The sequence below is a fragment of the Mauremys reevesii genome, linkage group 7 (assembly GCF_016161935.1).
Source record: "Mauremys reevesii isolate NIE-2019 linkage group 7, ASM1616193v1, whole genome shotgun sequence".
NCBI lineage: Eukaryota > Metazoa > Chordata > Testudines > Geoemydidae > Mauremys > Mauremys reevesii.
The window spans coordinates 82868974-82886849 of record NC_052629.1 but is presented as its reverse complement, the minus strand read 5'-3'; the positions used below and the strand labels follow the sequence as shown (position 1 = coordinate 82886849).

The following is a 17876-nucleotide window of genomic DNA, read 5'->3' as shown; positions in this document are numbered from 1 at the left end:
CCATGGGTCCAGATGTGATGCATCCGCGGGTGCTGAGGGAGTTGGCTGATGTGACTGCAGAGCCATTGGCCATTATCTTTGAAAATTCATGGCGATAGGGGGAGGTCCCAGATGATTGGGAAAAGGCAGATATAGTGCCCATATTTTAAAAAGGGAAGAAAGAGAATCTGGGGAACTACAGACCGGTCAGCCTCACTTCAGTTCCCAGCAAAATCATGGAGCAGGTCCTCAAGGAATCCATTCTGAAGCACTTGGAGGAGAGAAGGTGATCAGGAACAGTCAACATGGATTCACCAAGGGCAAGTCATGCCTGACCAACCTGATTGCCTTCTATGATGAGATAACTGGCTCTGTGGATATGGGGAAAGCGGTGGATGTGATATATCTTGACCTTAGCAAAGCTTCTGATATAGTCTCCCATAGTATTCTTGCCAGCAAGTTAAAAAAGTATGGATTGGATGAGTGGACTATAAGGTGGATAGAAAGCTGGCTAGATTGTTGGGCTCAACGGGTAGTGATCAACGGCTCGATGTCCAGTTGGCAGCCAGTATCAAGTGGGGCCAGTTTTGTTCAACATCTTTATCAATGATCTGGACGATGGGATTAATTGCACCCTCAGCAAATTCGCAGATGACACTAAGCTGAGGGGAGAGGCAGATAGGCTGGAGGGTAGGGATAGGGTCCAGAGTGACCAAGACAAATTGGAGGATTGGGCCAAAAGAAATCTGATGAGGTTCAACAAGGACAAGTGCAGAGTCCTGCACTTCGGAAAGAAGAATCCCATGCACTGCTACATGCTGGGGACCAACTGGCTACGCAGCAGTTCTGCAGAAAAGGACCTGGGGATTACAGTGGATGAGACACTGGATAAGAGAAGGCCAAAGGCATATTGGGCTGTATTAGTAGGAGCATTGCTAGCAGATCAAGGGAAGTGATTATTTCCCTCTATTCAGCACTGGTGAGGCCACACATGGAGTAACGCGTCCAGTTTTGGCCCCCCACCCCCACTACAAAAAGTATGTGGATAAATTGGAGAGAGTCCAGTGGAGGGCAATGAAAATGATTAGGGGGCCTGGGCACATGACTTACGAGGAGAGGCTGAGGGAACTCAGCTTGTTTAGTCTGCAGAAGAGAAGTGTGAGGGGGGATTTGACAGCAGCCTTCAACTACCCGATGGGGGTTACAAAGAGGACAGGGCTCGGCTGTTCTCAGTGAGAGCAGATGACAGAACAAGAAGCAATGGTCTCAAGTTGCAGTGGGGGTAGGTCTAGGTTGGATATTAGGAAACACTATTTCACTAGGAGAGTGGTGAAGCACTGGAATGGGTTACCTAGGGAGGTGGTGGAATCTCCATCCTTAGAGGTTTTTAAGGCCTGGCTTGACAAAGCCTTGGCTGGGATGATTTAGTTGGGGTTGATCCTGCTTTGAGCAGGGGACTGGACTAGATGACCTCCTGAGGTCTCTTCCAGCCCTAATATTCTATGAATCTATGATTATGTCTACAATTCATGCACCAACTTAATACCTCAAGGAAACATTTATAGGGCCACAATAAACTCTAGATCCCATTTAGACCCTTGCCTTCAAACTTATTCATACTGCAGAATTAAAGTCTGTATTACTGATTCTCATTCAGAGCCTTGGTGTTATACTGCCTGCATTATATCCTTCTTTTGGTTTTGATCTCCCTAAAGATCAGTCTTTGCTAACACTGAAGGGAGGAAGAAATGCATTGTGGTTAGGGTCCTGGACTTGGATCCAGGATATCCAGATTCTTTTCTGCCTATGTCACAGACTTCATGACCTTGGACAAATCACGTAATCTGTGTTCCAGTTATCCATCTGAGTTATGAGGATAACTACTTCCCTGTCTCACACATGGGTTGCGAGGAAAAAGGTGTTAGTATTTGTGAGGCACACAGACGACATAGCGGTGACAGCTATAAAAAACCCATAGTTTACTTAATTATCTTTAATTTGGGAACTGCAGAAGCAGCATGGAAAGGAAAACAAAGGAAGCAATGTCTTGACTGAATACTTAGGATGTGGTTTTCATGTTTGGAAGACTTTTCATAGTGAGTCATTGTCAACTGTGCTACTCTAACTGGTGGGGTTCAAAGCTGCCTTTAAACACCAATAAGGTCTGTAACATACAGTAAATTCTATCCCTGAACATGATTTTGTTTTATATAATTGGGTTAAGAATAAAACTGGTTTGAAGCATAAAAGTTTCAGAAGATGTACAGCATTCAACTAATCATATACACAAAATGCTGCATACAGACACTGCATTTACCCCTGCCCTTGCTTTGCCTGAGGGCAGAAACTACTGAAATTAAACAAACCTGCTTAAGTTGCTTCCAAAAATATTGCTTTTTCTGTGATTTAGATTGTCAATGTACAATTTAAGTTAAAAGCAAAATATGAGTGCAAATGGAAATCCTCTAGACAAATGGAAGTTTCTGATGTAAATTTAAAGCCCTGCTGGCTATCTAGATTGTTCCACAGTATGCTCACTGTGCATTTTTTCCAAACAAGAAAATGTCTTGAAGACTAAACTCCATGAGGTCTTACCACTGAATCATCAATCTGAGATATGCGATTGTGACTCATATCTAAAGTTGTTAAAGTCTTCCAAGTTGGGATAACCGCTGTCACAGGAAAACTTGAAAGGACACCCTCTGGAACCCATTGGTCAAATTCAGAGGCCTCAGGCACTAGAATTTCCTGTTTAAGACAGACATTAAAGAACATTATTAAAGCACTACAACTATGCCGTCAGGGAAAACTAATAGTTCTCAAAACAAGTCTTGCAACAGTTCAGTAAGGATAAAATAACACATTCTATTAAATGTAATAGAATTTCATATCTGGACTGACAGGGTTGAAACTGCAAGAACTGTGCTTATTTTGGGCATATGGATGGGGAGTTCTGACAGCACTAGCCAATCCAAGCAGAGAATCTGCATGAACACTAGGATTATTGAGAAATAACTACAGTTGCCATGAATACTGGCTGTAAATACAGCTGTTAAAGAGTTGGTACACAGATAATAAACACTTCCTTCCAATTTATAAAAACGACATTACCTCTCAAGGTAATACAGGACCCTTCAGTCATATGGCTTTAACAGTAACACTTGACAAAGCAAGACATGACTTCAGATAAACATTCCTGCAACTGCAATACTTTTGGACATGCTTTAAACAATTGCCAGCCTTGGGAAATTGCACTTACTTTCATTGAGGTTGCTGAAAACCGAACACTCATCGTGGTTAAAGTGTGCTTTGATGATGTCAGCCCTTTAATAAGATTTGCACCACAGTGATTTATCTGTTTAAAGGGAAAATACAGCCATACCAAATAAGTCACAAGGATATGAGTATTGGAACAAATAAAATAATTAAGTAAGGAAGATGCTGGTGATAGCTGGTATACCAGGTGTTCAATTGTATCAACAGAGAGAGCATTTACAGTGTTCCTCTAAAATCTCTTTTCCATAAGAATATAAATAAGCAAAAGGACCAAGGAGGAGCTGATCCAGTCTATTGCACTGGAAGTTGGTCAAGACAAAGAAAATTTGACAATGAAATCAGTGGGGCAACCCGAAAGAAGCAAAATTCTAAAAGCTCTTTCAACAAAGTTGCCCAGCACAAGTAAAAATTCTCATCATGCTGAAGCCACCCAGGCAGCTTAACTGAACATAATACTTTACTCTTACCAAATGGAAAGGACTCTTGCAAGTAAGTTTAACTATAATTACAGCAGCAGATATTTGATCATACTAACAATCCTTGTGCATTCTCTACATTTTCAAAAAACGTAAGTGTCATCCTTAGAAGTGGAGTCTTTTCAGGATAGAGCTGATACTCTGATGGAGAAGTTTGCATTATTATTGTAAAGAGGATGTCAATCCAGAGCTAGTCAATCCAGTACTTTGCATGAACATTCAAGTTATAAAACCCCTCATGTTAAATTATTTTTCCTTTTCCATATTTTTTTTAGAAAGTGATCTGCCCCTATCCAAAAAACAAAACACATTTTAGTTAGATCCCCTCAAAGAGATAGAGATATATTTCCTTCCCACATGATAATTTTAATTAAAAAATCTTTATTAAATAAATGCCACAAACAGAGGCCACTAAGAGGGGAGTTTTGGAGGGAGTAGCTGCAGACTCTGTGCTTGAAAGTAGCAGGACCCGGTGAGTGGAGCATTTGGTCCATCTGTGGGTTGTTTGGCTGGCTGTTCTCTGTGTATGGGCTGCTTAGCAGAGCCATGGGGCCCTGAGTAAGCAGGATGCCTTGCTAAAGGCTGAAAGGCTCTTGGCTTTGGAACTCTGATCAGTGCCTTGGCAAAGATGGTACGGATCCAACCAACCGAGGCAACTAACAGGGTTTCTGACAAGTGAGAGAAGCTTTCTTTCCAGGTTCAGCAGTATGTGAGATATTAAGATGGCCAGTGATGGAACAGTGGTGGTGTTTGAAGACAGAAGGGATTTCCTGTGCATGAAGTGCAAGTTGGTGACTGTGCTGGAGGAAAAGATTCTAGGATTGGAGGAACAAGTTGAGATGCTACTGAGAATCAGCAAAGCTGAGGAGACAGCAAGGTTTGGGAAACACCAAGGAAAAATGACACTGGCCTCAGACTTTAAGGCCAGGAGGGATCATAATGATCATCTAGCTGACTTCCCAGGAATCAGAGAGACAGAGGAAGTCTTAGGAGGTCTGGTGGCTCATAACCACCAGAGGCAAGAGGTCAAAGCAGCATTCTACATAGCTGGAGACAGATAAGTATGGGCAGGCTGTGGCCACTAGAGAGAAGACAACAGGAAGAATTCCACATGGCTAGAAGTTTCAAATTGATACCAGGTCCTTAACATGAAAACTACAGAAGATACCTCAAGATCCTGGAGGTCCAAGGGAACGGAAGGATGTATCAGATACACATGTGGATGGCAGTTTGGCCCAAACTGTAAGAAAATCAAGCTTGCCCGCGAAAAGTTCTCCAATTGTCCAAGGAACACAGACAATCCTTGTTGTAGATTCAATATTCAGAAGAATTAAAGAACATTCTGCAAGGCATAGGTGGACAACAGGACAGTATGCTGCCTTCCCAGAGCCAAGACAAGAGATGTCACTCTAAGACTGGATAGGCTTCTGAAGTCAGTGGGCTAGGATCTATTGGTGATGTTTCATATCAGCACTAATGATACGAGCATAAATTCAACCTAGTTGGTAGTATTGAAACCTGGCGAGATAATTTGCATGATTGCAATGTTAAAATCAACAGTTATAACCTATTTAGGAAGGATCGAGAAGGCAAAAGGGAAGGGGGAGTGACATTGCCTGCTTCTGAGTAACTGATAACTCGGAAAAAAATGGTATTGAAAGCTTAAGGAACAAGATGACCATCTCCTTATGCATCTACATACATAGTGTAGAAAGAGAAGGTGCATGATCACGAGGGACTTCAATTTCAGTGACATATGCTAGAGGTCTCATGCTGCCAGGACTAAAACATCCTTGCAATTTTGTAAACATTGCAGATACTTTCCTAACTCAAAAAGCATTGCAATGAACACTGGGGAATTCTTTATTAGATCCTGTTTAATAAAGGAACTGATCACAGACCTAAAAATGAATGCTACCTTAGGTACAAGTGATCAAGACTTGATTGCATTTATAATGTGCAAACAGAATAAAGCCCAGACCAATAATATACATACTTTCTGCTTTAGTAGGGCCAATTTCACAAACCTGAAAACAATTATGAGCCAAACAGCTATTAGGAAGAATTTAATCAGAAAAATGTGAATGATAATTGGGAATCATTTAAGAACCCCTTACTAGATGTCCAAAAAGCCACAATTGAGGAAGACGACTGTACTGGTTAAAAAAACAATCTGATTTAGAGTGGAAGTGAAGGCAATCGCAAAAAATAAAAAGATAATATAAAACAGGGGTTCTGAAACTGGGGGTCGTGAGGTTATTACATGGAGGGTTGCGAGCCGTCAGCCTCCACTTCCCGCAGCTCATATTGGCTGTTAACGGCAAACGGTGGCCACAGGGAGCTGAGGGGCTCCCTGCCTGCAGACGCTTCAGGTAAACAAAAGAACAATGTATTAGATATTCAATTCAATCATTCCATAGAGTTTAAAATAATCAAATGTTGTTGAAGACCCGTTTATAAGCCAACCCCACTCTTTGATGCGTCACTTTTTTACCAAAAATATACGGCTTATGAATGAGTATATATGGTAACTTGATTTTTTTATGAGATTATAAATTTGGTTGATAAAAGTAAGTGTGTTGATGTAATATATGCAGACTTCTGTAAGGCATTTGACTTGCTACTACATGACATTTTTATTAAGAAATAAGAATGATAGAAAATTAGCACTGTTGTCTAAAGTGCTGTTGTAGCCATGTTGGTCCCAGGATACAAAGAGACAAGATGGGAGATATAACATCTTTTATTGGACCAATTTCTGTTGGTGAATGAAACAAGTTTTCAAGCTTACACAGAGTTCTTCTCTTACTCCCCACCATGTCTCTATAAAAGGAACATGGCACACAGTAAATGGATTACCAGCTGGCTAACTGATAGGTATCAAAATGTAACTGTAAATGGAGACTCATCGAGGGATGTGTTTCCAGTGGGGTCCTTCAAGGATCAGTTCTTGGCCCTATGCTGTTTAATGTTTTTATTAATGACCTGGAAGAAAACAAAATAATCACTAATGAAGTGATGGAGCAGCAAATAAAGAGGACCGGTCACTGATTACCAGGTGATCCAAACTGCTCTGAAACTAAGTACCAGCAAACAATGTGTGTTTTAATACAGCTAAATGTAAATGAATACATTTGAGAACAAAGAACATAAGGCCATACTTACATGATGGGGGACTCTACCCTGGGAAGCAATGACTCTGAAAAAGATTTGGGGGTTGCTGTGGATAATCAGCTGAACAAGACCTCCTAGTGTAATGGTGTGGCCAAAAGAGCTTATGTGACCCTGGGATACATAAACAGGGGAATATCGAGTAGGAGTAGAGAGGTTATTTTACCTCTGTATTTGGGACTCGTGTGACTGCTGTTGGAATAGTGTGTCCAGTTCTGGCACCCACAATTCAGGAAGTATGTTGTTAAATTGGAGAGGGTTCAGAAAGAGCCACAAGAATGATTCAAGAATTACAAAACCTGCCTTACCGTGACAAACTCAAGGAGCTCAATCTATTAAGTTGAACAAAGAGAAGGTTAAGGGGTGACGTGATTACAGTTCATAAGTACCTATATGGGAAACAAACATTTTATAATGGGCTCTTTAATGCTGAAGCTAGACAAAGTCAGAGTGCAAATAAGGTGTACATTTTTAATGGTTAGATTGATCAACCACTGGAACAATTTACACAGAGTTGTGGTGGATTCTCCATCACTGACAATTTTTAAATCAAGATTGGCTGTTGTTCTAAAAGACAGGTTCTAGGAATTATTTTGGGCGAGTTCTATGGGCTGTGTCATACGGGAAGCCAAACTATATGATCACAGTGATCCCTTCTGGCCTTGGAATCTATGAATCTATATTGATTGATTGGAGTTCTTCTAGCTGATCCAATGCCTTCTTTGATGCATCAAAGAAGGCATTGGAACACCAGAGTCCTCATTCTTAACATTTACTGTACTCCCAAAATGGAAGTTCACTATTGCTTTACATTTCATAACAAGGTACAGACATTGGCAGGTCTCCATATGTAAATATTCAGTCTGGTAAGCAAGCTACGACGTAAAAGAATGACTGAAGTTCTATCAGAAACTTGCTCAGTTCCACTAATGAATGTTAGACCAATTGTAAATAAATAAATGTTGCCAATTAACAAGTAAGCTAACAAACAAAAGTACTGCACCACAAAGTGCTCTGTGGGAAAACATTTATTTCATGGTATATTTGTAAATATTTGGTATTTCAACAAGTAAAGATGTTTTAGTAATGAGACCTTGCTAAAACTTTGTTATTAGATCTTTTCTAAAAAGCAGAAAAATCACCACTACTTTGGTTGTTTTAGATATAAAAATCAAAAAGTTCTGCTGTAATTATATTAGGAATCTTGCTCTTTAGGGGGAAGTACAAAATCAGCTGTTCTAAATATCTGGTCTGGAATCCATTTTTTCCAGCCTAGAGAAAGTGGCATTTGTCTCACTTATTAGTAATAAATATAAGACATTGTAATTACTTCTAGTGCCAAGCCAAAGTAAATGATAGCTCACCAATACTAAGTGATACACTGCAATATTGGTATTGCTAGACTATGCTTTTGAATAGCCATTAGAAAGTTACTGAGCAAACAGTATCTCCACCATACCTCTATCTGATGAAGAGATTTAAATATTGACAAATCAAAAGGCAAGAGGTGCTCCTGAATGTTGCTGGTTCCAAAAGGTCCCTCTGTGCCAGTTACCTAGTAATCAAGATTAAAGACAGAATTAATACACAAAACCAATCAACACGCATCTGTTGTAGTGTCTGTTGTAAATTACAGGGATTGAACCATATAAATACAATTACTGAGAACCTTCTAAAATGACAGCCAAAGAAGCTGAAGGATTCCACTGTTAATGACACTTGAACACAATTTAGCATTTTAAAAAAAAGGGAAAAAAATTAAAGGCAAAAGCCAAACACACAGAAAGCAAGATGCTGAACTTAAAAGGCAGGTCTACACTTAAAACACTGCAGCTGCAGCGCTTCAGTGAAGATGCTACTATGCCCACAGGAGAGATTCTCTTGTCAGCATAGTTATTCCACCTCTGTGAGAGGTGGTAGCTATGGTGATGGGAGATGCCCTCCCATCAACATAGCGCTGTCTACACTGGGTATAGGTTGGGAGAACTGCATCGCTCATGGGTTTATATAAGTTTATAGTGCAGACTTGGCCTAAGACTGCCACCTTGTGCTTATACATTGTAGCACATGGAGGTGTGGCAAAGACTTCATAGTTAAGATGGTCACTAGTTTTCCATTCTAAACTAATTGACACCCTAGTCCCCCATTCACTAAAAATAATCTCTCTTCTTGAAATAAAATCAGAAAATTACACATATTTCCATCCCAGAGTTTCAAATAGGGCAAGGCATTTCCAAGTTGAGAGCTTGGAAAAAGTTGAGCAGTTTTAGATATCTGCAAACTGAAGCACAAATCTAGAAACTCCAAATTGGTTTTATCTGCTTGTCTTCAATTAATATTAGTACCAATACAGAAGGTTCGGAAACACTTGCCATGAACATCTGAATTTGAGAAGTCTGCAGGATATCTTGCTTGGACTCATCTGGGGTTTGCAAGCTCTTAAGGAGCTGACATGCTCTAGGCACAAGCGATCAGAGCTTACAGGGTCAGAAAACACCACTGGGCCAAAGAACACAGGTTTCTCTCTCCAAGACCATGTAAATTTTGTAGCATTGGAGCTGCAAGGCTGGGGAATGGAAAGCTCCATAGAAATGAAACTGCAGATGCATCTTTGCTTCCACAGAGCACAAAAGCTTCTGAAGAAGTTTCCATATTCTCCCCAGCTGTTCATTTTTGCCCGTTAAGGAACTGGACTCCCCCACTGCTCCCTAACACTGTAACTATTCTAATCCCAGATAAAAAAACTGATTCAGATTTAATTAAGGGTGCAAGAACATAACATGAGTGCTTTAACTTTTAAGTTTTCTTGAAAGGTCATCTTTACAGCTGGACTTCAGAAGCTGTAAGTTCAGTTGGATAGATTTAAATCAGAAGTCAGATAAGACAGGGAAGTTGTTCTCTTTTTGCTATGAAGAGTAAAAAAAAAATCAGTCTTTTTAATTCTGATGAGCTCTCAATTTTTGTACATCAGAATTGAGGAAAACCTTTCCAATTCACTTCAAATTTGGCAGAAGAAAAATCTGTCATGGTTCCAGACTGAACCTACTAATTTTGAGGTTGCCATATGATCTTTTACTGTTAAGATTACAAGGGGCTAAAATTGATTTTTAATGGAAACTCGGTTGCAACTCTCAACTACAGAACAGTTACTATTTACAATTACAGATATAAAATAATGAAGTGAAAATGTTGGGGGGGGGGGCAGAGTTTTTATAAATTCTACATTAGACGGATAGTATCACGGAGTTATATGCGTTCCCAAAGGCCAACCAAGGCTCAGAAAGATTACGTGGTTGTATGCCTATTTACAAAGGGCCTACAGTGGGGCTCTGAGGAGGCGATGTCATGCAGGAAAATATCAGCTGCTATGTGTTGTTGCTTCTAGGCACAATAAAGTGAAGATTCTGGGCCACCTAATCAACATTAATATTGGTGTTTCCATGCTTTCAAAGGAAAAGTGACACTGACAGCACACCATTAATTTCTAGTGTAGAGGTGGGCAAACTATGGCTCACGGGACCCTCCTGCCCGGCCCCTGAGGTCCTGGCCTGGGAGGTTAGCCCCCAGCCCCGCCCCTGCTGTTCCCCCTCCCCCACAGCCTCAGCTCACTGCACCACTGACGCAATGCTGTGGGCGGCGGGACTGCGAGCTCTTGCTGGGCAGCGCAGCTACAGAGTCGCGGCCTGACCCGGTGCTCTGTGCTGTGCAGTGGCATGGCTGGCTCCAGCTGGGTGGCACAGCTGTCTGTCCTGGTGCTCTGGGCGGTGCGGCTGTAGCACTGCCAGCCACCTGTGCTCCAAGCAGTGTGGTAAGGGAGCGGGGGGCAGGGGGGGGGGTTGGATAGAGGGCAGCGGAGTTTGGGGTGGTGGTCAGAGGGCAGGGGTGTGGATAGGGGTTGGGGCAGTCAGAGGGCATGGAACAGGGGGGTTGAATGGGGTCAGGGGTCCCAGGGGGGCAGTCAGGAATGAGAGGAGGGGTTGGATGGGGCGGCGGGAGGCAGTCAGGGCCATGGGTTCTGGGGGCGATCAGGGAGAAGGGGTGGTTGGATGGGGCAGGAATCCCAGGGGCAGTCAGGAATGAGAGGAGGGGTTGGATGGGGCTGTAGGGGGCAGTCAGGGGCAGGGGGTCCAGGGATAGTCAGGGGACAGGGAGGGGTGGATGGGGCTGGAGTCCCAGGGGGACCATCAGCAGGCAAGAAGCAGGGGGGGTCGGATAGGGGGTAGGAGCCAGGCCATGCCTGGCTGTTTAGGGAGGCACAGCTGCCCCAACCAGCCCTCCATACAATTTTGGAAACCCAATGTGGCCCTGAGGCCAAAACGTTTGCCCACCCCTGTTCTAGCGTATATTGCTGGAAACAACGTCTACATTATTTACATCAATACAGTCTACCTTTAAATATTTGAGTCTACATGTGAAATCCAGAATATGACCTAGATCAGTTTTGGCATCTCCATTAGCGCACGTAGGTTTCCCCTGGCGCAATTGTTGAGTAACAGCATATAACTGCAATGGTCTGAGGCTGAAGACCTCTCCAGCCATTAGTAATTGTTCTCCTGAAAAACAAGAGTACAGTGATGTCAAACATGGAGTCATAATATTTTAAGATTTCATCCAAAGAGATAAACAGCTGATGCTCACCACTGCTGTGGGGAAGGGGCAAGAGAGGAGAATTACAGTGGTGGTGGGCACCTCATGCTGGAGATTTAACTGGTTGCCCTTTACACCCTAGCTCTGACTGAAGCACTGAAGCAACATCCACATGTTTTGCCATTTTAAACAAATATTTGAAGAACAGAAAACTATGGACTTCTTGCATCAGAAAATTTAAATGTTTAAAATATGCCCTTCAGCCACAACAGGCCTAAACCTCCTAATGGAGTTAAAGCCATACCCTCATTACCTTTAATAGAACAGGATCAGACATACTGAAGCCCATTTATCTAATGTAAAAGATCACTTTCTCCAAGCTATCCTTAGATAAATTCCCTAACAATTAACACTAACCATTCCATTTGCAGAACAGTTCCTTTTAATAAAACATATGTACCGACTTTGCAGCATTTGCTGTATACAATGGGGAATTATAGAAAATATTTAGAATGGCTATACTGGTAGGTCTAAGGCTCCCACAGTACTCACAATGTCAAAATGAACTGTCTGAAATACAACATGCATCCCCACTTAACCTGATTTTCCATCAACATTTCTTCAATCCCTTCTCACTCTAGAACTCTTATTTTGGACTGCTTTTCAAGGGGGGAGGGATAGCTCAGTGGTTTGAGCACTGGCCTCCTAAACCCAGGGTTGAGAGATTAATCCTTGAGGGGGCCACTTAGGGAGGGGGCCACTTAGGGAGGGGGCCACTTAGGGAGGGGGTTGGACTAGATGACCTCTTGAGGTCCCTTCCAACTCTGATATTGTAAGAAATAGCATCAGATTGTCAGCCCTCATGGACACCTGAAAATTCTATCCTGACTATAGCCAATAAACTACAAATACACTGCTCTGGAATTGTTAGCATTTCTCCTCTCACTCAGAGGCAGCAATAAGACATTAGGGACAGGACAGGCATCAGTTTTCATAATAAACTTTATAAATTATGGATGGGGTTTCCAAAAGCACTCAGTCAATGATTCTCACTGCCACCCTGCCTCACTAGGAGCAGACAAAGGCCAGCTGCAGAGGTCTTTGGAAATCTCATCCTAAGTGCTGAAGTTACAAACTATGCCAGGTTCTGCTTTGCTACAGGCACATCAGTGTAAACCTAGAGCAACTCTGTTGATGCTAATGAGATTGCATGTACTGCAAGTCAGGACAGAATATTGTCCTGTAACTATTATTTTAAAGAGTTACACAATTTTCTGAATACTCCCTTTGAAACGGTTTTACAATTTCATAAGTTCCCTACTGCTGCAATACTGACCAGCTCCATCAGCAGCAAGAGCATAAGGTAACTCACTACACTAATGGAAAAGGCATTCAGTCTCCAAGTCTCAGGAAAGAATGCCTTTTAACAAGCTGACTAGGATCAGGGGCGGCTTCAGGCCCCAGCACGCCAAGCGCGTGCTTGGGGTGGCAAGCCACGGGGGGCGCTCTGCCAGTCGCCGGCATGCCTGCGGAGGGAGCCGCGGGACCGGCGGACACTCCGCAGGCACGCCTGCAGGAGGTCCACCGGAGCCGCAGGACTGGCAACCGGCAGAGCACCCCCCGCGGCATGCCGCCGTGCTTGGGGCGGCGAAATGTCTAGAGCTGCCCCTGACTAGGATGCATTCATGATACTATAATTATGAGGTTAACTAAACTATTAAGTTAGAAGTACAAAATAGGCAAAAATTTATGTACAGTGAACAAATTAAGTTTTAATTCAGCTTATGCTAAAATATTATTAATTAATGTGGAAAAAACATATGTGTAAGTTGCAAGAGGAAGTGTTGGAATAATATGCCATGTCAAGAGATTTTATGAAAAAGTTTCCTGGCAAGAGCACCTTGGGCTCATCATATAAGAGTTCTGAGTTTGGGAGAAGTTTCAGTAAGTCCATTCCAAGAGCCGGGCAGGGCAGACTCATGGCAGTGTCTATTTACTGCATTTCCACATTGCAGTTAAGAGCATCTTTACAAGCAACCACTGCCAATGGCCCAGCATTGTTCAAACCAAAACACATCTGTCCATATGGAGCATGCAAAGAGTTGATAGCAAGACAGAGGGGAGGAGAGCCAAAGAAAACGTGATCTACAACATTCAAAAGGGAAATCTATATCTGGCTGCCTGGAGACACGTCACTCCATGTATATTCATATATAATATAATTTTAAGAAAATTTGCATACCAAGTACACACTATTGTTCTCTGTTAAATTCTAGGAAATTTGTTACAGTACCTCTGTGAAAGAGCTCTTCAGCCAACGCAGCTGTGATCCCATTGATTTCCTGCAAAGAACAAACCACTGTAACTGACTAATTTAAATGTTTTCCATTCTTCAAATGTTTAACACTTCTGACATTTATCAGAAATCTCCCTTTCCTGCCATATTAGAAGAGCTTCACAAATATCTTAAAAAATGAAGTATTGAGACCATAATTATATCTTATGGATTTTTTTTATAATACTAAAGTCACTAAGGAAATAACCTGCAATAATTTTGAAAATTAAAATAGTCTTAAGTTAGAAAAAGACAGACAGCATTAGACTATAGTTAAATAACCACATTCTTAACTAGATGTCTTTACTCTTTTAAATGTAACAGATGCTAGAGTAAATATTACCAAAAATATTAGCACTACTTGAAAGTAAGCCAATTCCTTATACAAGTTCTAGTAACCACTCACTGCTGAGAAATGTCAAGACGACTATTTTGAAAAGAGGTCTTGGAATAAGCTATTCATTTATTAAACATTCAAGAGTTCCTCTCCTATGTCAGACAGACTGCATGCCACTAAGATGGAAAAGATGCTTTCTTTGGCTTGCACAGGTGTGAAGAAAGGGATAGCTATAGAAAAGGCAATTAAATTCATTCCTCTAGACTTTTCTTCAACATATTTGCTTTTTGACAGCATTAATGCTATGCCACCCCGTCCTGCTCTGGCATCACCATTAATGCAGCCCCAGGAGTCAAGAGGCAGATGTGTAGATAACTTTGGAAGAGAGGATGAGGGCAAAAAAATTTCAATAGAGGGATGTCAACATTTCTGCCTCCCCAAGTCCATAAAGGAGGGGAATGAAAGGCACCAAGATAGGGAATGAACTATTTCCCACCTACGATGAGCAACGATGCTATGGAAATTCAGAGGCTGTTTTGGACACAATGCAACAGTAATAAGATAATTCTCGTATTGATTTGGTTAGACACACAGAAAGCCCTGCAAAAACAGTATCAGAAGTAAATCTTCATGCAATAGTTCAATCTTAACCTTGAAATAGTCACATCATTTAAGTCAAATGATTCTTAATTCAGTACTCATCCAGAAGTCTACTTTGTCCACAGACAGCTCTAATGCTCCATAATAAGGAGATAAAGACACAAAGAGTCCATCAGCTACACACTACTTTGCTCATTTATTGAAGCAAGTATTTTAGAAAATATGCTCCTAAAATATAAACTGAACTGAAACTGCACTGAGTATGTATCAGCCTAAAATGTTCAAACCAAATAAACTTAGGGTGAAAAGCTACAAAAACTGCATTCTAAAAAATAATTCAGTGGCACAGAATTGTTCTTGCTCCTGTTTTAAATGAACAAATTACAACAGGGGTAATTCTTAGCACATATGCACTTGATGACAAAGCTGTACAAACACCAGTTAATCCTCACCACTTCACTGGTAATGTAGGAAAGTAAGTTTTTCCATCTGTAAGATATGAACAAGTTAAATGACTTTGCCCACGGCCACATAGCAATCAGCTCGTGGCTAAAGAGTCCCCCTTCCTATGGCAGACCTGGGAGGTGGGGAAACAGAAATCTCTGTCTCTAGCACTGCTCTAATCATATTTCTATTTGTCTAGTCCACAGTAGTCTTCTGTTCACAGGATCAGTTTTCAGCTGCACTTCCAGGAGCACCCATCCTCTTTTCCTTGCTACCAGATTTTGTAAGTTTAGCAGAGGAGATAATTCAGGTGTCAAAAGTGAAGTATAGGACTTTCTCTCTATGGATACAAATTCTATGCTTGAGTAATAAGAGTATAGCAGTAGGAATATACTACCAACTGCCTCACAAGAATGGTGATGGTGACTGTAAAGTGCTCAGGGATATTACAGGGGCTACAAAAACAGAAAACCCAATAAAAGATTATTTCAACTATCCCCATATTGACTGGGTACATGACACCTTCAGAAGAGATGAAGAGATAAAATTTCTAGACATCATTAATGACAGCTTCTTGGAACAGCTGCAAGGGTAGAGGCAATTCTTAATTTAGTCTTAAGCAGTACACAGGTTTTGGTCCAAGAGGTGAAAACAGCTGAACCACTCCGTAACAGCAACCATAATGTAATTAACTTTTAACATCCTTGTAGGGAGGAAAATACCAAAGAAACCCACCACAGTAGCATTTAACTTCACAAAGAGGAACTACACAAAAATGAGGAAGCTAGTTAAATGGAAATTAAAAGAAACAGTCACAAAAGTGACATGCCTGGAAGCTGTATGGAAACTTTTTTAAAACATCATAATAGAGGCTTAAACTAAATGTATACCCCAAATTATAAAACACCGTAAAATACCATCATGGCTAAAAAGAGTAAAAGAGGTGGGCAGAGACAAAAATACATCCTTTAAAATTTGGAAGTCAAATCCTACTGAGGAAAACAGAAAGGAGCATAAACTCTGACAAGTCAAGTGTAAAAGTATAATTAGGTAGGCCAAAAAAGAATTTGAGGAGAAACTAGCAAAAGATGCAAAAACCAACAGCAAAAAAAATATTGTTTTTAAGTATATCAAAAGCAGGAAGCCAGTGCGGGCACAGGACAATCCAAGTGCTAAAGGAGCACTCCAGGAAGACCAGGTCTTTGCAGAGAAGTTAAATGAATTCTTTGAATCCGTCTTCACTGTAGAGGATGTGAGGGAGATTCTCACATCCTTTTAATTGATAAATTAAACAGCAATAAGTCACCAGGACCAGATGGGATTCACCCAAGAGTTCTGAAGGAACTCAAACAGCAAATTAAAACAATGTGGAGTCCGGTGACACCTTAAAGACTAACAGATTTATTTGGGCATAAGTTTTCGGGGGCACTTCTTCAGATGCATGGAGTGAAAATTACAGATACAAGCATAAATATGTACCAGTATATTTATGCTTGTATCTGTAATTTTCATGCCATGCACCTGAAGAAGTGGTTTTTTACCCCCGAAAGCTTATGCCCAAATAAAACTGTTAGTCTTTAAGGTGCCACCGGATTCCTCCTTGTTTTTGTGGATACAGGCTAACATGGCTATCCCTCTGATACTAAACACCAAATTGTAGAACTACTAATTGTGGTATGGCAATTATAGGCTAGTAAGCCGAACTTCAGTACCAGGCAAATTGGTTGAAACTACTGTGAAAAACAGAATTAGCAGATCCATAGATGAACACAATATGTTGGGGAAGAGTCAACACAGCTGCTGTAAAGGGAAATCATGTCTCACCAATCTATTAGAATTCTTTGAGGGTGTCAACAAGCATGTGGACATGGATGATCCAGCGTATATAGTACATACAGTCTTTCAGAAAGCCTTTGACAACATTCCTCACCAAAGGCTCATAACCAAAGTAAGCAGTCATGGGATAAGAGGGAAGGTCCTCTAATAGATCAGTAACTGGTTAAAAGATAAGAAACAAAGGGTAGGAACAAATGGTCAGTTTTCACAATGGAGAGTGGTAAATGGTGGGGTCCACCAACGATCTGTACAGGGACCGGTGCTGTTCAACATCTTTATAAATGATCTAGAAAAAGGGGTAAACAGTGAGGTGGCAAAGTTTGCAGATTATAAAAAATTACTCAAGATACTTAAGTTCAAAGCTGACTGCCAAGAGTTCCAAAGGGATCTTACAAAACTGCATATATGGGCAACAAAATCGCAGATGAAATTCAATTTTGATAAATGCAAAGCAATGCACACTGGAAAACAATCTCGATTATCCATACAAAATGATGGGGGTCTAAATTAAATGTTATCACTCAAGAAAGATCTTGGAGTCCTCCCGGACAGTTCTCTGAAAAATCTGCTTAGTGTGCAGCGGCAGTCACATAAAGCTAACAATGTTAGGGCCATTAGAAAAGACGACAAAAAATATCACACCACTAAATAAATCCATGGTACACCCACACCTTGAATACTGCATGCTGTGCAGGTTGCCCTATCTCAGAAAAAGATGCATTAGAATTGGAAAAAGTACAGAAGGGCAACAGGGAGTAAGGAAGCGTTATTTACCCCCTCACAACACACAAACCAGGAATCACCCAATGAAATTAATAGGCAGCAGGATTAAAAC

General features: G+C 41.2%; 1 protein-coding gene across 5 annotated transcripts in view; it reads right to left on the bottom strand.

Annotated features, from left to right (window-relative positions):
- Positions 1-17876, bottom strand: part of NISCH (nischarin) — a 93984-nt gene that overhangs the window by 24146 nt on the left and 51962 nt on the right. For all 5 annotated transcript variants that reach the window (XM_039546402.1, XM_039546405.1, XM_039546401.1 and 2 more), the window contains 5 exons: positions 13783-13831; positions 11292-11455; positions 8362-8457; positions 3239-3334; positions 2575-2727 (listed from right to left, as the gene is read on the bottom strand). In XM_039546402.1, the coding sequence (XP_039402336.1) occupies positions 2575-2727; positions 3239-3334; positions 8362-8457; positions 11292-11455; positions 13783-13831 (558 nt within the window). The remainder of the gene's footprint in view (positions 1-2574; positions 2728-3238; positions 3335-8361; positions 8458-11291; positions 11456-13782; positions 13832-17876) is intronic.